Genomic DNA, 25,410 nt, shown 5'->3' with positions numbered 1-25,410 from the left:
CTGTAGTGCTTGTTATTAATAACAATACTATAAACAATTAAAGCCATACTTTGCAACCTGCCAAAATCCAAATGTCGAATGCAGTATACGCCAAAGATCCCAAATGAGGGATACAAAGCATTATTCACAGCGGAAACTTAACTTGCAGTGGGTTTCATGCCCTTAATATAACTAACTTCTGTTATAAGCTCAGATTCATGGTTTTGTTGTGATTATGTAAATAATTTTCAGCAATAAAAGTGAGGGAAACAGCAGCTGAGGGAAACACCCAGTTTGCATGGAACACGGTTAACTTTGGGTGTGGCTACACTGCAATTAAACACCCGTGGCTGGCCCGTGTCAGCTGGTTTGGGCTGTAAAATTGCAGGGTAGATGTTCGGGCTCATGCTGGAACCTGAGCTCTGGCACCTTCCCCACTCTCAGAGCTCAGGCTCCAGCCCAAGCCTGAACATCTACCCTGCAATTTTACAGCTCTGCCGCCATGGGTGTTTGATTGCAGTGTAGACATACCCTTTAGGACTAAAAAGGAGTGATTTCCCTTGAAATGAGGTACAATGGAGAAGTATGTTTGAAGGTGGTAAAATTACTTTTTAAAATGATCTAGTGTTATTTCCCAGTTACATGCATGACATGGATACCTTGCAGAATAACATAAAAGAGTGCAGCTTTGCAAGGGTCAGCTAGCTACCAATATCTGAAGGGGGAGGAGGGGTAGTTAAGCACTTTTTAGCCTTAAGCAAATACGTCAAGTTAACAAATAGTTCTGTACTATAGTTTAAAAATCTTCTTTAAAGTGGCGTTTCAGCATTAACTATTTTAATTTCCACAGAAAAAAATGCATTGTAATAATGTTTAATGACAGCTTTACAACCCTAGCTGTGACTTGTGAAATCAGAGGCCCAGAACATAGGCAATTTTTGGTGTTCACTCTTATAATAGTGTGTTTTAAGACGCTGCAAATTAAAGATTAAGCTAGCAAAGAACTGGCCTTCGACTGGCACTAATCCAGGACAGCTGAAATGAATTACAGCACTTCAGCTGCAGGAAGTAACAAAGAAATAACGAAGGCCTTTTAAAACTCACCACTTATGCCAGGTGGGGAGAGGTTGGAAGGGGGTATTCTGAGGTATATGAATTAGTGGCTCCAGACTCACTGATTCTGTACAGGACACATAATCTAGCACTGTTGCCAAATAAAGTGAATTTAACAGATATGAAGAAACAACAAAAAGCTTTCAGAATATAAATTACAACCAAAACAACAATATCAGATAAAGAATGATTTAATACAAGGGTAACAGTCCACTGAGGGATGCTACAACCATGAGAAATCATGAGCACACTCCCCAAGCAATGAACCATCAGAATCTTCAATGTGGAATTTGCATGTATTCTAGTGTTGCCTAGTTATTTTATAGCATCAAACATTGTGCTTACAAACGTCACATAAAATATATAGAAGACAGAACCTGGCCCTGAGGAACATGGTTATTTTTTATATCAAGTTTCTATTGGGAAAAGTATCTGTTTATATGCCATATTCTGAAAAAGTCATTTGTACTGATGTGCTTCCATATCATAACACCTTTACATGTAATAGTTCTATAGTAATCTAAAAATGGGGTTGCTAATTGTGGGAATACAGTGTTTATGGACAGGACTGTAATCTAGTGAGTACAGCACTGACCTGAAAGTCAGGAGATAAAGGTTTTCATTCCGGCTCTGTCATTATTTGACCTAGGGCAAATCATATAACCTATCTATACCTCATTTTCTCTCTATACAAGCATAATAGTATTTACAGGGTGCAGTGAGGACTAATTAATGAGGGCCAAATTTTATCTCAGTTACACAAGTGTGAATGCACAAAGCTGTACTCAATTCAATATCAAGTGGTTAGTTTATCACCATCCCCTTATATGATATATATATTTATGGGCCAGATCCTCAACTGGTGTAAATCAGCAGACCTCAGCTTACTTCAGTAGATCTATGCCAATTTACATTAGCTGAAAATCTCACTTGCACAGTCTAGAGAGATTATAGAAACAGATTAGGGTGACTAGATGTCCCAATTTTATAGGGCCAGTCCCGATTTTTGGATCTTTTTCTTATATAGGCTTCTATTACCCCCCACCCCCGTCCCGATTTTTCACACTTGCTGTCTGGTCACCCTAAAACAGATGGATACCCATACAAATAGGTACATATAAATATGCTAAACGCCCTTTGAGATCTATGGCAGAAAAGCACTATAGAAGTGTTAATATATAAATTCTATGTATGTATGTACGTACTCATACACACAGACACCTAAATATATTGGTTATCTCTGAGACTTGCAAAGAAAAGGTGCTTAAAATCAAAGGGGGGGGAGGGGGCTGTTGTTGTTCTGCCTTTTTTTATATATATAACACACACACAATAGAAAGCCTCAATATTTTCTTTCACTGCTGGAAAAAGGAAGAAAGATAGCCAAAAATATGCTAACAATTCCTGTAAATCCCAGATTATTTGCAAAAACAATGTATTTTTAACAGAGAATTCAAAAGGATCCCGCAGACTTTGTAAAACCTGTCTGCAGAATTCCTCATGGATAGGGATCTCACACTATCTGGGCGATTTTATATATGTCTGCCACTCTTACTCATGATGAGAAGGACATTAGTTCATAAGTCATCCCAGTGATTTCTCCTATATATAAAATTGAGTTGGTAATATGTCTGGAGTGAGAGGGAATAGATAGTTGTAAATTAACATTATTTTATGGCTTATCTACATGATGTGGTAATGCCCTACATTAACTGGTCCATGTAGATCCTGCTGGTGTGCACTAAAGGTTCCCTAGTGTGCCTTAACATAATAGCTTTTCTGCCTCCCTTCCATTCACCCGACATTGCTCCTTCATACAGCCCCCCCCACACACACACACACACACTGTGGAGGACAGCAAAACAGAGACAGCCAAAACCAAAAGACACTCCACTCTTCTGTGTCCTAAGTCCCACAATGCACATGCACAGCCCAAGTTTCGAGGCAGCAATGCAGGTGGGAAGAAATCTCCACCTAGGGGTAGCCACAGAATTTGCAGGCTTCATTTACCTCCCAGGGCTCACTGCCCAGACCATATCCTCAGCTAAATCAGCTGCTGAAGAATGAAGCAGCGGATAGTAAATTCAGTCAAATATCTATACTTGACTAGCATAGATTACCTGCTAACCAAATAACATAAGGCACACTTATTTAATCTAGGGCCTTATAAAACTGTTCAATAGATAGATTTACTGCCCCCAGACAGTGCTTAATACACACACGGCTGGCATGTCACTTGCCAAATGACTCTATCTACTCTACGAATTATGGGGAGCATAGATATGCAGCACAGTAACCATGGTTTAATGAGCACCCAATAAATAAAAGGACATGTCATGTATTACAGCACCGCAGCAGCAGCAGCTATAGTCTCGCTGCCCATATAGGATGAGATTTTCAAAGTCACCGAGAGGACTGGGACACCCAGTTCTCTTTAATTTTAAAGATAATTGGGTGTCTACATCCCTGAGCAAGTGGCAAGCACTGAAGGAACAGTCCAAGCGGAGAGATAAGGGGGACAGAGAGGACCATTGTGCCCTCCTGATTTTGGGCTGGTCCAGGCTTTCTTATATAGAAACCCATCCCTGGCTGCCTATGAGTTGCAATGCAGTCTTCTAGGATCTCTGTGGTGGCACATGCTATGAATATGACCTCAGCACATGCCTTACACTGGGGCTTGTAAGCTGGCAGTGTAAGAATGCTGTATTGGCACCAGAGGGATTCATCCTGAGTTTGCTGCAGCCCATTAATGGCTCCTCTATAGGTGACATCTTTCTGCAACCACTTTGAATGTGTTTCCGCTAAAGAGATAAAATAGCACCAAATACACAACATGCCATCACATATGAATGATCATGATAAACACGAGAGACTCAAGAGGACTCAGTCTGATCTCATGCCGGTGAGAATCAGGAATGACTCCACTGAAATCTCCTGATGAAAAGCACTATAAGAGCTAGGTATTAAATCTATGGAGTTACACCGGGGCAAAATGAGCTAAGTGAAATCAGAATTAAACCCCAACATTTTCAGAAGAAATTACTTTATTTGTGGTTATGTCATCCACAGGAATGATAAGCCATTCCCAATCAATTCTGGATGCATTTAGTTGCTTGAGGTTTGCCTTTTAAATTTGTCACCAAAATGTTTATGGAGATACTACAGTGGTTAGCATGTTAGAAATAGCAAATGCAGACAGGCAGCTGAATGGTTGTGATGTATCTTGTATTTACCAGATGGTTGCCAAACAGTACAGTGTACTGCACCTAAACTATTTCAAAATTCCATCTGGTGTCTGGACTCACTCCTCATGCATCCCACACACAACTCAAACCGTTACCCTTCATGCAGTGTCCTTTATCTAGCTCTCCAAGGTGCACCAGAATAGAGCCCCCCCTGCAGTCCCCAGCTGAGCCAATAGGAGCTGGGCTAATTCAGCCACTTACAGGCATTCTTCATAAGACTCATGCAGACTCAAAGAAAACAAGTCATTGGGCTAATCATTCCGAAAGACACCGTGCTCCAGCACCCAGGGCACAAGCAGTTGGTTCCCTGTTGACACAACTGAGAACTGCCGGTTTCAGAAATTCAAAACAACTTTGGTGTCTAATTCTTTTCAATTAGCAACATATTGGGCAAAGTTTTTTATTTGATCTGTGGGTCTTAAGTAAACAATTGGGTTTTGTTTGCCAGGGGAATATGCCGAGCGTGTGGATCGGTGTCTGTTCTGTGAAGCATCCTGTTCTAAGTGCACAGGGCCAACTCAGAATGACTGTATCGGCTGTGCAACCACAAGGTAAGTGATTGTTGTTTATTTACAGTGTGGTAGCAGGTAGAAGCCCCAGTCAGGATCAGGGCCTCACTGTACTAGGTGATGTACAAACACACAAAAAGAGACTGTCATTAACCCAATGAGGCAAATCGAGTATGACCAACAAAATTAGATCAAGGAAGGAGAACAAAGGGGGCACAAATGAGACCAATTGCTTGCACAAGTAACTAGTGCATGCCCAGATGGGTCCTGAGGGCAGAAAATCTTTTTTCCTTAAATAAATGAAATCAGCTAACCTTGACTGACATACAGGCAAACCATAACTGTTGGTAGTAGGTACTGGCCTCTAACATGCCACAAAGGACACAGGCTGACACTGATCAGTGACAGTCAGGGTATGTCTACACCGCAATTAAAAACCTGTGGCTGGCCAGTGCCAGTTGATGCGGGCTCATGGGGCTTGGGCTAAAGGTTTGTTTAATTGTGATGTAGATGTTTGGGCTTGGGATGGAGCCCAGGCTCTAGGACCCTAAGGGGGGAGGAGGAGAGTCCCATAGCCCAGCTCCAGCCAGAGCCTGAACATCTACACCACAATTAAACAAACCCTTAGCCTGATCCCCACGAGCCCAAGTCAGCTGGCATAGGTTAGCTGCAGGTGTCCAATTGCAGTGTAGACATATCTTCAGACACTCGGAGTCCAATTTTTGACTTGCCACATCTGCATTGTTTTTTACTACACATATTTGATTTATATGGTAACCTGGCATGATATCAATTACCATACAGGTCCTGAAAGGATTATTGTCTAACTAAAGACATAATTACTTATTTAAAATATATCTAAATACTTCCTTACTAGAGCAGGTCCTGAACTAAATCCCAACCTGAACCACTGCTCAAACTTTGGGAAAGTTTGAATCTAATATGAATTCTGCAGCTCAGGGTCACCTCTGCTATTTATACAAGGGAGCTATTATAGCCTCTTGTTTTAAATCCCATGTTCTTCTAATGGAGAAGGTGTAGTCTTGACTCTGCACTCACATTAGTTTTGCTCTGGTGTAACTGCACTGATTTCACTGCAGTTACTCCATTTTTACACTGGTGTGAGATCAGAATCAGTTGATGTAGGTCATTTGCAGAGGTACTTTTCCTTACACCGGGTTACACTACATAATACAACTGGAGAAGAGGGGAGTTAAACTCCAAAGCTCTTATTTCACCATAACAAGTCCCTTACCAGTTTTTGCTTTTTCTTTTTACATCTAGGGCTTCCAAAGAGAGTCGGATTTTTATCCTTCTGTCTGTTGTAAAAGATCTACTAAGAAAATACAAAAATAAAAAGAAACAACAAAAATAAAAATAGATAAAAGAAAAATCCAAATGGAAACTGTAGGAGGAAAAATATCTCCAGTGGATACTATTTGTAATATATTGGAAATAGACCTATTTAAGTCTCAGTCTCCAAGGTCCTATGGTTCTAAATGGTTCACACTGAAGAGAGTGATGAATGATACTCTAACACAGACTACAATTCAGGAGAGAAGATCTCCTACAGTGGGATTCTTTTTCTTTTCTATAGAGGATGAAAAGATTGTTTTTTTCCTTCTGAAGTCCTATGAAAATGAGAACACTGAACATCCCCATTCTCTGTGGAAAATCTGCTCTAGGCACTGTTCCCTTGTTCAGAAACCCAGGATTCCATTATCTGTTTTTAATGCAGCAGGGTAATTTGGTTTTTGCCAGCCAAACAATTTAGTTCTCAATTAAAAAAACAACTTCTCCTTCAGTTGTAAATCTATATCCCATGATCTATAGAGCTCAGGATCAGGATCTGAGCTGTCAGCTTCTATCATGAGGACAACATTGTGACAAGGGCAAGAGAGGGTCTCTCTTTACTGTAAAAAGAACAGGAGTACTTGTGGCCCCTTAGAGACTAACAAATTTATTTGAGCATAAGCTAAGGTGCCACAAGTACTCCTGTTCTTTTTGCGGATACAGACTAACACGGCTGCTACTATGAAACCTCTCTTTATTGTACTAGCTTTGTTGATAAAAATCAGTCTTAGCCTCCTGAACAGAGATAAAGTCTACTGAATGCCATGTGTAGGTATGCGAGTCTCTTTCTCTCCAACCATCTAGTGTTCTTAACTTTTTCCCTGTCGATCCTATATGTTTGTTCCTAAACTTTTTCAAAGGAAGCATCCTGGGAACTGCTTATTTATGGGGCACTCCTGGAGAATCATTTGCTACTGAGTGAGCAACGCAGTGGCATAGCTAGGAGTGGAAATTTTGGTGGGCCCTGACTTTTGGGTGGATGGACAATGACAGACTGTGCTAGCTCAGCTTCTCCCCCGATGCCACACCCTCTTCCTAGCCCTGGTACCCCCAGACACAGGGCTTCACCTGCTGAGCAGGGCACGCACGTAGGGTGGCTCAGAAAATGGCAAGGCAGAGCTGCCGGTGCGTAGCTTTCTGAAGGGCAGGCGCATAGCTTCGTCCTGGATTTCAGGTGCCCGAGTGATGCTCTGGGCTGCTGTGGCAGCACTACACCCCTGCTCAGATTTGGGTGGGCCTGGATGCTAAGTGGGTGGGCCGCGGTTCATCCAGGCCCATGCGTGGCTATGCCCCTGGAGCAAACTTGCTTCAGCAGAAGGCAAGAGGCAGGAAATGGGAGCAAACTGGCACCCTACCCTGAAATTTACTGTTCCTCCCCCAGGCATCGATGACCCACAGAATGAGAACCTCTCATTAAGCAAAGAGACTTGCATTGTCACCAGTGGCAGCACAGCTGTGCAAAATGTTCACTAACTATATACCAAGCCATGCAAAATTCCCTTGGTTTCATTATCAATTCAATGCTCGGGTCATGTTCTTCAAAGTTTTGCTAAAGGCCTCTTCACATTTCATATAACGGAGATGTTGGAACCAATCAGAGGCAACACTATCCAGTTTGTGTCCACACAGCAGTAGTTTTGCCATCACAGCCATGTTTGTCCATCCCCACAATTATCAGCATTGCAAATCAGGGTAATTTTGAGATGATTTCTAACTAAAACACCATTTGACAAATTGTCCTCAAATTCTGCAGAAACAATCTCCCTTCAGAACAAATCTGGTTGATTATCACACCAAACCAAAATTACAGGGGCACAAAATAGGGCTCTCTAATGAAACTTGGTTGCTACCATAATATGGAGAAACTACTGTCCTGAAATCAGTGCTAAGAAAGTAAGGAGTCAATCCTTAATTGTCATGTTAAACACATATCAAGATCGGGTTCCACATATATAAATGCCAGTCCAGCCAAAGACTTAAGCACAGAAGTGCATGAGGCAATATGGAGTCCTCTCCATTATTTTCCTTAGCTGTATTTAAGACATCTTGAGGTTCTAACCCACTGCTTCAACTTTTTCTTTCATATATCTTTCTCCACATTTACTCAAAGGCCACATCGTTATAATATGTATCTTTTCCTCCATTAAGATTAAAACCATTAAATATAAAATAATGGTGAACCTGAGCCAGTTATGTTGCTACCACATTCACTCAGTTCCTTAAGACTCATCAAAAAAGTTTTGGAGAAGATGTGTCATTAGCTAGCATTAAAAAGTATTCAGCAATAACCCTCATAGGCTTCAACAATAATCTTCATATAGGGACAGCCCCTAACACCCCAATCCTGTGAAGATTTACACATTTATGTTTAACTTTATGCACTATGAATAGTCCCATGGGCAGTTCAAAGCAAATCTTTAAAGTAAAACAAATAGAAAGCTTTGAAAGAGGCCTAGATTTTTTCACAGATAACTTCTGTGACAGAAACATGTTCTTGGCTTCTTTTTAACAGACATAAGGAACATTTCAGAGCTTGTGGTACAGAGACATCAAGATAAGTGATTTTCTGTGGAGAAAAAAAGTCAAACTCAAATCTGAAGTATAAGATTGAAGTTAAAGGCTTAGCTGGCCTCCCACTTTATTTTACCAAATGTTGTAAAGAAAATCAATGGGAAATTAAAAGTAACGTGCAAAAAATATAAGTAATAAATATAACTGGGTGGGGGGGATGTTTTCTTTTTGTTTGTTTTAAAGATGAAGAGACAGCTATAGACTCTAATTGTGGTATTTTGCCTTTCTCTGCCACCACAGATTTTTTGATGATGGACGGTGTGTGCTGCAATGCCCCAAAGGGAAATTTGAATTTAACAACCAATGCCATTTGTGCCATCATACCTGCATGGATTGCAGTGGAAGTGAACCAAACAAATGTACTGCTTGTGGTACAGGTAAGTCAGATTTCTTCTTACAACGTTTTCCTTCGCCTCTTAATTTCTCTTTGCCTCTGCTCTCAGGACTAATCCTGGCCATGTTGATGTCAGTGGAACTTCTGCCACTGTTTCGGGCTATCCTCATGATTTAACTCGGTATAATGTCCTGGAATTCAGTTTGTATGAAAAACACTCTTGAAAATACAGATGTATTCTGTTCTTGTTGGGTCAGTTCATTATTTATCCAACAAAGACAGCCTAATGTATTTGGAATTATGCCTGTCTTTAGAGAAGCAAAAATAAAAAAAAATTTAAAAAGGAAATGTTTTTGGTTGAATAAAACAGAAAACCTAAGTTTGGAAATAGAAAAGCTGCACTAGGCGGTCTAGTCTACCCTGGAAGCCTTTTAGTGCTAACCCAGACAAGAAAAAACTCTGCTCTTTCATCACAATTCACTTAAACGAAACATGTATAATAGCCACAATAGCTTCATCTTCCATCTGCTTCTAACTGCCCCCCTGCTTGGAAGAAATATATTAAATTATATTCAAAGGTGAGCCATGTGTCAGAGTCATGAAGCTCAGATCCAGATTCTGACCCAAGTCTGAACTTTGCCACAGCTGGTGCGAGCTATTTCTAATTCAGTGTTCTAGCTTAGGCACATTACAGAGGTAGATTCAAGCCTGACTCCAAAGTCCAAACTTCAACCAACTTTGGTAGGAATACATGTATGTCTCAGCTCTGGTACTCCTGTTTAGCAGTGAAAAATGTATGTTTCAAATAGTTATTACAGTGAGAATGTGTAAGTCTCAGAAAATGCTGCTCTTTGGGAGCTAAGGACAGAACAGTAACAGTCATTGCAGAACAAGGTAGATAATAGGAGATATGGGATCACCAGGATCCTGTCTAAAGCAGATTTAGGTCAGATGCAGATGTATAGTGAACCCACTTCCATATTCCTAAAGAGAATGCTACCATCCACACAAAAGGAATCGAATCTAATCTCTTAACAGATTATATTTAAACAGGCAATACAGGGAATTCCATGGTAGAAGGAATTCTTTTTTACTTTGAAATTACAGTAGAGCATGGTAGATTTCCCCAAAGTACTGTACATGAACATGTGTTAGATTTCTGGGGGGTATAGTCTAAAAAGTTACTGAAAGTAAAGAGTATTCAGCTGCTGAAAAGACAGGAATGGATTTTGTGTCTTTCTCACAATATTTTCTTGAATAATGTTTTCCTGACAATATGTTACTTACATCACAATTTTATGTTGTCAGAGGTACTTAAACTCTATGGACCAATGGGCAAACAAGCAGCTACAAGATTTATACATACAATTCTATACATCTGTTGGTATTTCTAATTATCACTTATGACTAAATGAGCAAGCAAAACTTACACCATCATAAATTCAGCAAAAGCTTGATAGGAGTGCTGAATTAGCTAATACAGCCAGACTGTGCAAGTAATACAGGCCATTGCCCTACCAAGTGGTAGCAACACAGCACAAGGCTGCTGTAAGGACAAAGGTATCTGAATCACTTGCCTTGACAGGCTTAACATCTCTCAAGTGTAGATCATCTTCCAAAGAATCTCTCTTTTCATTAGGCATTATTTTCCATTAAGATCCCCAAATACTAACTGAATAACATTTTTTCTAAAATAATTGAGTTAAAATTTGTTATTGATGGATTGACTCAGAGTATTGATAAGGGAATATGGAGCCTTTCACTTCTAGGAAGCCAGTTCAAATTCAGACCAGGATGGTGGTGACCCAAAATCTTTCGCATCTGATTGACACTTTCATGGCAAATGTGAAATACATGAGTTGATGGTCTCAGTCCAGTTCTCAATACATAGATGTCTACATCACAAAAAACACTATTACAATATGTACTAATTGGTACCCACATTGGCAGTCTCATTCCAGAGGCTGAGACCAAATGGACAAAGAGGCTAAGCCACACTTTTACCCCTATAAGCAGTATCTTCTTGTCAGGATCACAACAGTGTGGGGAAAAACTTGCACCGCTGCTGCCCATTCTGCCCCTATTCTGGGCAGCAATATAGAACTTCCATCTCTATGGGCACCCAGAGAGGCAGACACCCTGGTAACAGTCACAGTATCAGGACCTGAGTAGACTAGAATCCATTCTGCAACTTTCATGAATAACCAAAATTCACACACAAAAAGTAAAAATAAAAGAGTATGAATGGCTCTTTTTATACAGAGCAACTACCCATTAATAATATTTAGGTTCTGTCTGCAGCTTCAAAAATTGTCATGGGGAAAATATTGATGCAACATAATACAGTTAGCACAGTAATAATAGTATTGTAAGGTGACTTGTAAAGAGCTCCCTACACTGCAATGCAAGCGCCCTGAGTTATACCTGCTTTCACAAGTTACATTGTTTCAGGCGGGAGGTGGGGTAGACTGAGGGAAGAGGTTTCACTACTGAAATGACTCTGCGGAGTAGACATGGGAGGGCTTTCATCTAGTGGACCTGCCAGTTTTTACCTTGAAACACTAGAGATCACTGGTGCTTCAGTATAAAATAGACAAGCTTACACTTCTAAATTCAATCCAAAATCCAAACTTTCAAGATTCAGCGTAATCAGGATGAAGATTCCAATGAAGACTCAAGCTTCCCCAAAGTTTAAGTGAAAGATATCCAAGTTCAGGGAGGGGCCTCTTCTGTCACACCCATATGTGTTGAGGAGAATTCAGGGTGAGAGTCCCAATCATGGAAGCGTCTCTGTCCATATTTGAGGATTGTGGGGGTGTTTATAGTGTTTGTACACTTGAAATAACTGTTATGAAATTTTTAGTGCCATAATTTCCCAACACTGTGGAAAGTGTTGGGTACAGATCCTCAGTTGGTGTAAACGGGTGAAATAATTTCATTGATTTCAACTGAGCTACACTAATTGACCATCAGCTGAAGCTCTGGTGTTCAATGTTAACACTACTTTTTCTGCCTTAGCTAAATGATGTCTCTTTTACTGCTGATCTATTTCTCCCACTGTGTTTTTGTTGCACAGACAAGAGAGGGAAAAAACGTTTTCTGTACATGGGAGAGTGCAGAGAGAGTTGTCCACAAGGCTACTACCATTCAGAGAAGAACAGTGCCTGTCTGTCTTGCTTAGAGCAGTGTGAAATGTGCCTCGACTCCACCCAGTGCAACAGATGTTTCAAAGGATATTACCTAGCTGATAACAGGTGTCTGAAGCACGAGTGTAGAGAAGGTAAGCACCCGCCAGTAGGAATAATACCCCTGGGCCAGATTCTCAGTTGAAAATCTGGCCCTGGTTTTCTGATACACAAAAAGACCAAATCTTAAGGTCCTTAATTCAAGTTCTGGTTCCCCTCTCACATGTATCCATGTAAATTGGGAGTCAGTCCCTTGAGGTGAATGGAGTTACACAAGTGTAAGTGGGAGAAGAATCACACTGAGTTAAAATGAGTGATTCCAAGTATGAGTAGTACCCTTAGGGTTTGGCCAGATTGATACATTTATTTTCAGTATCCCAGCTGAATGCTTTAAATATTGACCCTTCATTTTGCTAGAATTAACCCTAAACTTGGAATCTTCAATGCGCAGGTGAAGTGGAGGACCCTAACTCTGAAGACTGCGTGCCATGTGCAGATGGATGCCGGAGTTGTCAGCTGGGTATGTGTTCTTTTTATGTGCCGTTCCCCTGGTAGTTTCAATTGGGAATATATTATTCCTTTTCATCTCTGATCATAAATCCTTGTGTGGGGTTAATGAGCACTGCTCATTCTGTCCCAGAGCAAGCTGCATTTCAGATGGTGTGATTCTTGAACAAGAGCCATATTTTAGCCACAGCATGCACTATACATTGAGAATTATGTTTACCTAATTCATCTTCATGACACTCTTCTGAGATAGGTAACTATTAGTACCCCAACTAAGAGGTTTTGTGAAATTCCCAAAGCTACAGAAAGAGTTGATGTCAGAACCAGAATTAGACCTCAGACATTCTAGGCCTGAGCACAGACCACTAGACTATTTCTCTTCTTTGAAGAAACATCTGTAAAGTCAAACTCCATTACAGGGCAATTTACTTCTGCTGAGCTACAGTGTCTCAAAAATTGATTAATACTAGTAATTTTTCATGAGGATAAAGAAATGCGTCTCCTACTCACAATGTGGTTTTGTCAGAATGTTTGACATCCTCAAATAAATACCATCTACTCAGTCCAGAACAGTTAATTCTAATCTGCCTTATATTAATTCAAATGGAGACAGACAATTCACCACTATTTTTGGCCCTTGGGCATTTCTTTTGGAGACTTAAAGGTTGAAAAGATGTTGCAGTTAGTTTAATTTAGCTGGCTTTAATACATTTGTGTTAAGAAACCTGACTTCATCATGGCTATGCTGACAGGAGTACAACAGACGAATCTATAACCCGGGGACTGAAGGAGAACAGGGTGACCCAACTGGAAGACAAAATAGTGTCCAAGTGGGGATTAATTATACTGATGAGGAAGTTCACATCACAGAAAGGAACTTTTTGCTGTCAAGCGATTTCCAAAAAGTTAAAGGAAAGGAAAGTATATGGGGCCAAATTTTACTCTAATTAACTTGTTATAAATCTGGAGTAACTCTACTGCAATCAACAGAGTTACTTTGAATTTATAGTGGTATAAATGAGAGAGGAATTTGCCCTAGTGTCTTTCAACAGTCTGTATCCAAATGTGTTAAAATTAGAGATGGCCCTGAATCACAAACTCTAGATCCAGATGTCAACAAGTTTCCACAGTTCGGGGTTGTTCATATCTGGCACTTTGGTTTGGCCAAATCCCTAGTTAAAATTCTTGCTTTGTAACATTAGCTACAGCAGTAAATTGTATGGAGCCATCTAAAGCAAAGTGAATACTGAAAGAGGTATCTGCAAACATTCATTAAAAGAAAATTCATGAATGCACTCCCACCCACAGTATTCACAGTCACTTCGATTTACTGTTTTCAAGCTTGCATGCATGTGATCATGATATTTTTACTTTTTTGTGAAAAAATAAATACCCATACAAATATGTATTCATACAGATGTTTTCACCACAAGCCCTCCGGTTCTTAATTGTTCAGCCATTCAATAAATGAGCAAACATAATAGCATGTGACTTAGGTGACCAGTTACTCAGTATAAATATTATCAAGTCCAACACCTTCTTTCATGACTGTGGATGTTCTTTTGGCAATGGAATGCAGTTCTCAAACTTCATTGCACCGTGACCCCCTTGTGCCAACAAAAATTACTACATACCCTCGGCGGAGATGGGCTGAAGTTTGAGCCCCGCCCTGGGCTGAAGCCCTTGGGCTTCAGCGTCAGCCCAGGGTGGCAGGGCTTGGGCTTCATCTTCAGCCCCAGGCCACAGTGAGACTAATGCTGGCCCTGGCGACCCCATTAAAATGGAGTCCCGACCCACTTTGGGGTCCCAACCCACAGTTTGAGAACCATTGTAAAAATGGAGGCAGGAGGGAAGGATTCAATATGACTGTGTGGACCTTTCGTAAGCTGCAGTCCTACGCCACCCCAAACTCTCTACTTGCTGTGAGGTTGGCTAGAAGAGGAAGTAGGGTGGAGAATCTGCTGCTATGCAAATCCTCCTGTTCATGGATAACTGGGAAACAGAAAAAGGGGCTAAAGTAGTTGGCAAATGGGACACCCTATTCTAATGTCATTCATCTCCTAAATATAAACTCACCATGAGGTTTGCTTCTCAATTCCATTCTGACTCTTATCTTTGAAATTCTGATTTAAACAGGGTTTCCAAAAGCTCCAATCAAAGCTTGAGACAATTGGCAAGAGTCAGGAAATTCAGGATCAATTTTTAGCACAGACCAAAGGTCAGAAGTGTTCAGGGTGCGGAAAGTTTGGCTGGAACTCCAGAAAATCTTTGTGATTTTTGGCTAAGACAGATGATAGAATAGTGGATATGGTTATTTTAAAATGCTGCCACTAGATTTTAAACTGAAGCACAAAAGCAGGCAGAAAGCAAGATCCTGAACAGATTTCAAAAGTTATCACGTGTCCCTACAGTAGAACATTATTGTTAAGTTCTAGATTTAATATGAACTGGACAGAGCTGCTGGGAGGGGTTTTTTTTCTGCTATTAATTGGTTAGATTTTGACTGCATCATTAGCTTAGTTTGCAGCTAAGACAAATGAAGGAAGAGAGTTCTCATAGCTGATCAGAAATGGATAGACTAGATACCTATGAGAGCAAACAGTTGGGCCATGCTGCTCTGCCCAGCCAAAAGTGGTTTCTGATGACAAAGGCAGTAAAAACATTCCAGTGCCACAAAAGACACAAAACAATGAAATGTTATGTCTGCTGGGAAAATACTGAATTTGATGCATTTGTATTCATCCAAAAATGCCAGATGTAACTTTTTCTTTCTGAAGCCTGATCCTGCAGTCTTTACTTGTCTCAGACATATCTCCCCTCTGAGGAATTTTGCCTCAGATCAGGGCATAATGGTAATTGAGGCACTCTCAATCAGCAGTGCACTAGGAGTTTCTGGGGGTAAACAAATCTTCTTTCTAGAAAATAGTGTAATAGCCCAACTAGAATTAAAGTTATGTCATTTTCTTCCCTAAAAAGATATGATTCTTAATATGTAAATAGATATAGATACATTTAGTTAGATATACAAAAAGAGTCAGACTCTTCTGTGAAATGAGTAATGATATGCATCCTTTGTTTAGTGTTTTGAGATCTATGGATGAACAGCACTATCTAAGAACTAACTATTATTATCCTGCTGTCACCCTGAGTTGTGAGTGAACCACAGCTTTTATTGACTGCAAGATGACTTATAGGAACTGAATAAAATAAGAAAGCGAGATACATCACAAACACACTGCAATAAGCTTGTTGATTGATGGATTTGTTATCTTCAGCAAATCACAAGAGTTTAACTGATTTTTTTCTTTTTATAAACTGTGATTCTTTGGTAATGCATGTAACTTCAAATATACTTAGTAGGGTCAGATTAATTAAGATAATTGAACTGAGTGTGTTGCTAGTAGTCCGTGGGCAGAAGAATTCTTGCTTGCCACAACTTGGGTCTGCTGTATTTCTATCTATCCCTATTTAGCCTTATCTGTGACCAGACATAAGTTATAAACCTTCTGGTAGCTAATTATTTATGTCTTGACTGACCTATATCAGCAATTTCTTAGTCAAAGTTGATGACAACTGATCAACAAAGATAAATGTAATATTTCAGGATCAAACTTTACGCTCAGTTTCTGTTAGCTATTGTACTTCAGTATTTTAGTTTTAGGAACTGGTGAAGGTAACATGGCAGGAGAGGGTAGGAAAGATCTTCAGGAAAGCCAAGGAAGCAATGAATGGATTAGCCCAAAGAAGGTAGTAAGCAGATGGAATTTGGTGCCTCCTCAGACAGATGAAGATGGCAGATGCTTGCACAATGACCCAATCCCCGGTGTTGGGATAAGGGGAAGAAGCAGTCTAATTTTAGGAATAGAGAAGTCACTTAACCTCTCTCTGCCTCAGTCTCCACATGTCAAAGGATGTATTGACACTTACTTCTCTCACAAAGGTATTCTGAAACGTTATTAATGATAATAAGCCATTTTGAGATGAAAAGTATTGATATTATTAAAACAAATACAGCAGTGATAAGGCAAAAAACATTGTTACAGACCAGTCAGACCATTTATAGGAAAATGCTCCAAAAATAGACATTACTAATAATGCATTTAGGGTGCAATGGTGTGAGTGAGAGCTACAAATGCTAGGTATCATGCAATGTATTGTCAAATCCATATTTTTAAATAGCCATTTTTACTGAGACCTAGAAAGCAGACCCATAGTCTTAACCCTAATTCTTATCCTAGTGCACAACACAAGTAACTAACCAGGCTGGGTGCTAGAGAATTCTGCAGGTGCAGTGGAGAAGGGCTCTTTCACCAGGCCATGTCTTATGGCAACTACTGCAGCCTCACTGCTGTAGAAAGCCTACATTCACACTGAATCCCCATCTTCCCACCGAGGGGCGGGGTTGGTCCTGTAACCAACACTGGAATAAGATGAGGGAATTAAAGACTCTCCTTTTTTTGGCCATCATCATCTCTGCTGATTCCTGGCTGGCAAACATGAACCCTCTTGTTCTCTGCTTCACTACACTGAATGGTGGCAGCCCACAGAACAATGGTTACTATTATGCCACCAAACACGTAAATAAATTTTAGGACGGGTGAAAATGTGTATTGTGGCATTTCCAATTTCTGCGATTCAATCTTTGTTACTGCAAGTGGGTCTTACATTAGAACGGTTGCTGCTGCATGATGGCAATGGCATAACAGACATGTTTGCTGATTTTAATACTAAGAATATTATCCAGCTAATAAGCCTGCCTCTGTGGATGCGAGCTGAGAAGGCCCTAAAACACAGAACCTGAGGCACCTAATTGTGTGTCTCAAGTTCCCTGGCCCTAGCAATGTGGATCTTACAATTCATCCTAAATCTCTCCTGAAGCCAGAAATGAAGGAAACAAGATGTCAGATGTAACCAATAGCGTCAAATATGACATTGGAGAAATTCCCTGAGCATGCTCCGTGAGCTGCTGACAAGAATATATGTGTTATTACATTAGAAATGCTGCTGTGTCACAGAGACAGACTTTAGAAGAGAGGAGAAGGTATTAAAAAATCTCTCTGCTTTGGCAAACAGGCACAGATAGCAAGCCACTCTTTCAGGCAGTGATTCAGGCTAGAGTTGGACTATTCATAACACATTTCCCCTGTAGCCATGGAGCCTGCAATTTTTGCCTTTCAAAAGATCAAGTGGAGGGTTGTTTGGGAGAGGGAAGGGGAGAAAGGCAGAAGGGTGAAGTGAAAGAGGCCACAAGACAGGGTGGGGGGAGCCTCAGTCCGCAAAGACTTCAAGCTCCTCCCCCCACATGAGCACAAGGTCCAACTGTGCAATCCTAGGTCTCATTTACCTCGGGGAGCTCGCCCTTTTAGCTTTAACCTGCACTGGACACCAGCCACTGAGAGCACCAGCAAGTAGCATCACACACCTCACGCGCCTAATACTCATCTCCTGCATGACCCTGTCCCTAAGATCAGAGAGTCAAATGTTGCTCCTCCCCTCAGCATCTGACAGATGCACTTTGTCCTCCCTAAAGAACTCAGGCCCATTTTATCAGCTATCACCATGCCCCACCCCTCAATTCCCAAAATTAACCTGGCTACCTCATGGTTACTTTTTTTCATGTTCTGTCAATGTGGGCTGGCTCAATGCCCCCCTGCACCACACTCATCTTGTGAGCACCTCTGACCAAACCAATCAAGTGTGAGGCAATAATTGGATAAATCAGCTCTGCATCTCTGTGTGTCATAATCCTTAAATCTAATCCAGTGCAATTCCCCAAATCATTTTCACCAAGGTGAATAATAAGGACATCAGGTGACAATAGCTTAGACATCAATTAGTGCAACCGAGGCATGTGCTGGACCTAGCACCTGCCCTGTCTACCAAACTTTAGTCTTGAAGCTCAGTTGTGATCCACCTGCTGACCTGGCCACCCGCATGTGGGCCCAATGCACAATACAATGCCCACAGACCCAGACCTCAACCTTCCTCCTGATGTCTCTTGCAACTGTAAATAACAAGGTTAATGCAAATCCTGGCACACGTAGAGATGAACAAATCCAGAAATGCACACTAGCCTGCAACAAGAAATTAAGCCTGAGAGGCACCCCAAAATCATGGAGGAAATCAATCCCAGTGCACCAGGTATATTGCATATCCCATTGCTCAAAGGTCAGTGATGGACCATATGCACTGAAGTCCTTCTCGATCTCTGAATTCTGTAACTTTGAGCAAACCAGCCATTAAACCAGAAAGTCAGTGGAGCAATAGACGTTGGGAGGGTTTTTTTGTTTGTTTGTAATAATCCTAAAACTGTCATGAACCAAGGCTTCACAACTGTTCCTTGTGTTCCTTTCGTTATTCTTGTAACTTGATCACATTTGATTTTTTGATGAGAGGGCATGTACCATCCACTCCCAGACTCAGAGCTTGCTTCAGTGTCTCAATTTCTCCAGGTTCTTTAAAAACAATGAATTTTAAACTTTCTTCAGAGAGCTACCATAGCTCTTTAGAAAGTGACTGTGCTACATCTCCTTTAAGGTCAACAGAGTTACTCTGGTGGAACTGCAGAATCTGGCTCATTTTATTTCACTGTTTATAGAGTCTCTGAAATTGGTTTAAGTAAAGATGCCTGCAGAGCTGGAAAATATTGATGCTTTGTAGTTTTAGTTATATGCTATGTATGAAAATATAGCACATAGGATACATACTTTTTTTTCAACCAGCCAGTGCACTCCATGGGAGAATGGCCTGTGAATCCACATATTCACCAATCCAGCAGCCCCTCTGCTAAGTTACTTCCCTTCACTTCCATAAACCTATTCCACAGCTATCGTATGAAGGATAATCAGCAGTACTTACTAATTGGAGTGATCATCAAGACAAAAAAAAATGAGTCAGATGAGCAACTACATTGTTCTCGTTCAAGCATTCTTTATAAGAATAAATACTGAAACACTCTGAGTGGCAGTACTCCTGGAAGAACGAACTCAGGAATAAGCATTTTGGGCCAAATATGCCTCACTTACACCAGTATAAATCTGAGGAGCTGTCAAAGGTTATCCAAATCAATCTTGACTGCAAGAGAGCTAACAAACAGAGAAGGAAGACTGAATAACTTTCAAAATATTCTGCAAAGCCATTACACAGAATGAGATTGAGAAAAATGGAATATAATGGAGCTGGAGTGAGAGAAAATGTTTTTGGAGAAGATTTAAAGAACCCACGAGATGTCTAAAGGGTGGCACTGTGAACAAAGATTCAAGCATACAGGTACAAATTGGGACTCTGGCTGTTGCGTTCTTGATTAATGAATAGAAAGTGATCTAGTTCCCATAGCAACCTAAGAAGCACAAAGGAAAACTTCATTTCTTAAAGATATCTCTGATGATGAATAGGCATAGACTTTCAAAATACAGAGAACTTTACTACAAAGATCCTCTTTTATCTTAGAGTAAATCTTCCTCCAGAGGTTAATCTCACAGGATGGGTTTTAGCTTTGCAGATAATAGGTCTTGTTTGCACTGGCTTCTTAAGTGGGAATTGCAATCTGTCCAAAAATAATACCCAGTAAATTTGGAACAGTTTTTTTTATTTTCAGCAGTGACATTTCAGTTTAGGCAGAACATGAGATTAAAGGACATTGTCTTTCCAACAGTATCTTCACATGAAGACTTTTCTTGGGTACTTATAATATTAAACATATCTAATAAGAATCAGTAAATGAAAGGCTCTTTTTTGTAGCATTTTCTTTCTTTGTAAAATAACATTACTGGGTCAATTCATGCTTGGGAAAAGCCCATTAAATCAATGGATTTATTCAAGGGATGAATTTGACCTAGAACTTCAGCAGTTTTAGACGCACAGCCTCTTTACTATTTTCAGGTTGGCATCTGCAGAGCTGAAATCATTTTTTACTATTCACAAAGTAGATCAGCCTTGGCTCCTGGGAGTATTGGGTTTTGGCAAAATCTGAGCCAAATTCTGCTTTCATTTCCATGAGTAAGATTCCATCAATTTCATTGAGTTACTCCAGATTCACAGTGTGACTGAGAGCAGAATTTTGCCTTCTGATTATTGGAGGTTTGAAGCCTGATCTTTAGGATCTCGTTAAACCATTAAATCATAGAATTAGTCTGAGAGTGGAATGGCAGTCATTATGTTATGTATTTGAAATCTGTATGTAAATATAAAATTTAACAATGAACCTCTCAGCAACTTCACCCCAAGTATTAATCACAAGCACCTACTTTTTAAACAGTTACAAACAGGTGCAAGCTTTGGGTTTGTGCCTTTACATAAGGAAGAGCATTTATGGAACCTCTTACTGACTGAAGCAAATGCAAGTCTTCTGGGACTATCTGCATATTAAAGGGAAGTTAAATTGTTTATATATAAGCCTTGCCCTGGCTACACATTTTTGATAGCAGGGGACAGACTGATCCAGCTGCCATTCAAGTCAATGGCAAAACTCCGATGGACTTCTGGGGTGAAAGATTAGGACTGTAGTGTTGCCCTCTGATACCCTTACTCACACTAAGTAGTGCCTTACTCCACCACTAGTCCTATTGACTTCTGTGGAATCACTTGTGGAGTAATATACTATTCAACATGAGTAAAGGTATCAGGCTTTAGCCCAGTGAGATATGTATTTCTGTACAATACAGTTTTTCTCAGACATGAATGATAGCTCTAACATCTCAATACATATGAAACTTGCTTTAAAAATAATGAACCTATCATACTGCTCGGATTCATCTCATTATGTTTCTGAAATACCAAAAACACACTATAGTTTATACTCTCACCCAAGTGAGACATTTTCCTTTTTATTCTATTTTTATGACTGATAACCTCCAGACAAACCCAAAACCCTTCATTCTGAATGATCTGATTTTCAGCTGGTTTATTTCAATGACCCCTGGCTAACTACCGCTACCACAGTTGTATTGATGGCATATACTCTCTGCTTAACCTCTCACTTAGGGGCCTGCTCCTGCTCCCATTGATGGATTCTTGCTATTAACTTCAACAGGAGTAAGATTAAGCCATTAATTCCTCTCTGTAAACCAGAGATCAGAAAGTTCTTATGTGTGAGATTCATCCCCTGACTGCTAGCAGAAGCACTTGACTGCAGACGACTAGATACACAGCTATCCCACTGCAGTTTTGGTGTATAACAGTTATATGCGGTTTTGGTTTATGAAACTGTGAAACTACTAACCGTGATATGTAAGCCAACCCTTAGATCAGTCTTTGTACTACATAACTGGAGGATAGCTAATGTAACACCAAAAAAGGCTCCACAGGCAATCCTGGCAATTGCAGGCCGGTAAGCCTAACTTCAGTACTAGGCAAATTGAATGAAACTATAGTAAAGAACCGAATTATCAGACACATTGATGAACACAGTTTGTTGGGGAAGAGTCAACCTGGCTTTTCTAAAAGGAAATCATTCCTCACCAATCTATTAGAATTCTTTGAGGGGGTCAACACACGTGGACAAGGGTGATATGGTGATATAGCATACCTGGACTTTCAAAAAGGCCTTTGACAATGTACCTCACCAAAGGCTCTGAGGCAAAGTAAGCTGTCCTGGGATAAGAGGGAAGGTCCTCTCATGGATCAGTAACTGGTTAAATGATAGGAAACAAAGGGTAGAAATAAATGGTCAGTTTTCACAGTGGAGACAGGTAAATAGTGGTGTGTCCCCCAGGGATCTGTACTGGAATCAGTGCTGTTCAACATATTCATAAGTGATCTGGAAAAAGGAGTAAGCAATGAGATGGCAAAGTTTGCAGATCATACAAAATATTCAAGGCAGTTAAGTCCAAAGCTGACTGTGAAGAGTTACAAAGAGATCTTACAAAACTGGGTGACTGGGCAACAAAATGGCAGATGAAATTCAATGTTGATAAATGCAAAGTAATGTATATTGAAAAACATAATCCCAACTATACATACAAATTGATGGGATCTAAGTTAGCTGTTACCACTCAAGAAAGATCTTGGAGTCATCGTGGATAGTTCCCTTTAAACATTTGCTCAATGTGCAGCGGCAGTCAAAAAAGCTAACAGAATGTTAGGAACTATTAAGAAAGGGATAGACAGTAAGACAGAAAATATCATAATACCCCTATATAAATCCAGGCTACACCCACACCTTGAAAACTGCATGCAGTTATAGTCATCCCATCTCAGAAAGATGTATTAGAATTGGGAAAAGTACAGAGAAGGTCAACAAAAATTATTAGGGGCGTGGAACAGTTTCCATATGAGGAGAGATTAAAAAGACTGGGACTGTTCAGCCTGGAAAAGAGATGATTAAGGGGGGAGATGATAGAGGTCTGTAAAATCATGAATGGTGTGGAGAAAGTGAATAGGGAAGTGTTATTTATCCCTTCACATAGCACAAGAGCCTGGGGTCATCCAATGATTTTAGTAGGGAGCAGTTTTAAAATAAACAGAAGGAAGTACGTCTTCACACAACAACGCACAGTCAACCTATGGAACTCATTATGGGGGACATGTGTCAGCCAAAAGTATAACTGGTTTCAAAAGATAATTAGATAAATTCATGACGCTAGGTCCATCAATGACTATTAGCCAAGATGGTCAGGGACACAGACCCAAAACCTCTGACTGCCAGAAGCTGGGATTGGATGACAGGGGATGGATCACTCGACAATTACCCTGTTCTATTCATTCCCTCTGAAACATCTGGCACCAACCACTGTAGGAAGACAAGATCCTGGGCTAGATGGACCAATGGTCTGACCTAGTAGGGCCATTATTATCTTCATGTATAACCTATCACTTCAGGGGTTGGCACATTTTGGACCAGATTCTTATTTTGCAAGTTAGTATAAATCAAATCCATTAAGTCAACTGACCTATTCCACTTGATAGTACTTCCTCCTACTCAACCTCTTCTCATTTCAAATGCCTCCTAAAAATCCAGATCTTCCCTGTTGTTGAAAAACATGAATTTATTATCACTCACTCCTGAGACCCGCTGGCCTCTCAAGCTATGGAACCATTACATGGAACACATTGAGTAACCACATAATCTTTGTCTTCTTATACCCCATCTCCTCTCTTGTTCATTACAACCTTTCCTTACATCATGAGTCAAATTAGACTGTATTATCTTTGGGGAAAAGACTATGTCTTTTTCTTTTTCTTTTGTAAATAAAGCCACAGTAATCAAATTAAAGTTATTCCTGTGTTACAGCATCGTAATTGAGAGCAGAATCTGGCCTTCTCTCTTGTTCTTATACAGTGATGTACTTTCTCACCTGGCTGGCTCTCAGATGTCCTGGCCACCCAAAGAAAGGTGTAATGGTGTCAAGAAAGAAAAGGAAGAGAAAGGTGAAAAAAGAAAACTGGGACAAAAATGAAAGGGGGGGGGGGGAAAAACCTTTCACACAAACAGAGAAGACCCAAGCAACAAAGGTTGGGTCTGATATTTCCCAATGTTTGGGGACTGCCTCGGTGCTGGGGTTTTGGTTTGGGCCCATCTCTAGTCAACATTCCCATTATGATAGCAGTATATGTTTCAGTTGCTTTAACTGAGAGCCAATAAAGTAAAAGTAAAAAAAGTTCTAGAGTGGTAAAATATAATTATACTCATCAGTGACACATTAAAACTTAAAGTACTTTTTAATATTATTCCATGTTATTGTTCAGAGAAACGTAAAAGGCAATACAATTAGCAATAACTTGAAATTAAGCAATTACAAAATCTTGATCCTTAAAGGAAGATCGTAGTGTAATATCAAATCATTTCTAGCCATTGCCTTTAATTAAATGTTAAAAGGTGAGCAAGGGCTTGATAATGCCAGGCGCTGAATACCTCCATCTCCCTCTGACTGCAAGAAGAGCTGGGTGTGCTTAGCACATTGCAGGCTCAAGGCTAAGTCAATTAATTTTTCCTCCAAGCAATTTAATGAAAAGGTGATAGTTAATAAACAAACAGAAAGCTAAAACAAAGAGTGCATAAAATTATACTCACAGTGTATAAAGTTAAGTGTGTGCTTGAGTCATTTCAGGATCTGGTTCTAATTTGATGGAACTACTTGTGTGAGTAAATTATACTCAATGGGAGAAATTCAGTACAGAGGGCCAGTAATGTAAGTAATGTTTCCAGAATCAGACCCTGGCTAAATACTGTGAACAGACATAATGAAACATCACTAGGATTTCCAAAACACCTTTGGAATTCATTTTTAATATTCATGAACTTATATACTAAATATCTATTTAAGCCTCTATGGTAATATTACAAATCCCTTTCAGTTTTACTTTATCTATTCAAACATAAATACTCCTCCAGCATAACGCCATTATGCTCGTAACATGAATGTCAATACTTCCCTTCGGGAATAGAAAAGGCACCAAACAATTTCCCAAACCAGAGAACTCCAACTGAAATTAGAGTCTTTGACTTTTGACCAACAGTCTTTGAATGTAATCTCTGAATGTACCTTTAATCTTTGAGTGTACCTTTCTTATATCAAAACATGAATTATTTTTACACCACATATTATCTCCACTCCAGGTTTATTGTTCTGGAGAAAGTGTGTGTGTGTTTGGGGTGGGGGAAATCAGTTTGTTAC

General features: G+C 40.1%; 1 protein-coding gene across 1 annotated transcript in view; it reads left to right on the top strand.

The window, feature by feature from the left end:
- The window catches only part of PCSK5 (proprotein convertase subtilisin/kexin type 5), a 296,183-nt gene that overhangs the window by 237,140 nt on the left and 33,633 nt on the right, over positions 1-25,410 (top strand). The window contains exons 21-24 of the mRNA XM_026652353.2: positions 4,786-4,888; positions 9,011-9,147; positions 12,181-12,384; positions 12,741-12,809. Of these exons, the coding sequence (XP_026508138.1) occupies positions 4,786-4,888; positions 9,011-9,147; positions 12,181-12,384; positions 12,741-12,809 (513 nt within the window). The remainder of the gene's footprint in view (positions 1-4,785; positions 4,889-9,010; positions 9,148-12,180; positions 12,385-12,740; positions 12,810-25,410) is intronic.

Source organism: Terrapene carolina, unplaced genomic scaffold (assembly GCF_002925995.2).
Source record: "Terrapene carolina triunguis isolate 2854851 unplaced genomic scaffold, T_m_triunguis-2.0 Scaffold113, whole genome shotgun sequence".
NCBI classification, from domain to species: Eukaryota; Metazoa; Chordata; order Testudines; family Emydidae; genus Terrapene; species Terrapene triunguis.
This window is presented reverse-complemented; position numbering and strand designations above follow the sequence as displayed.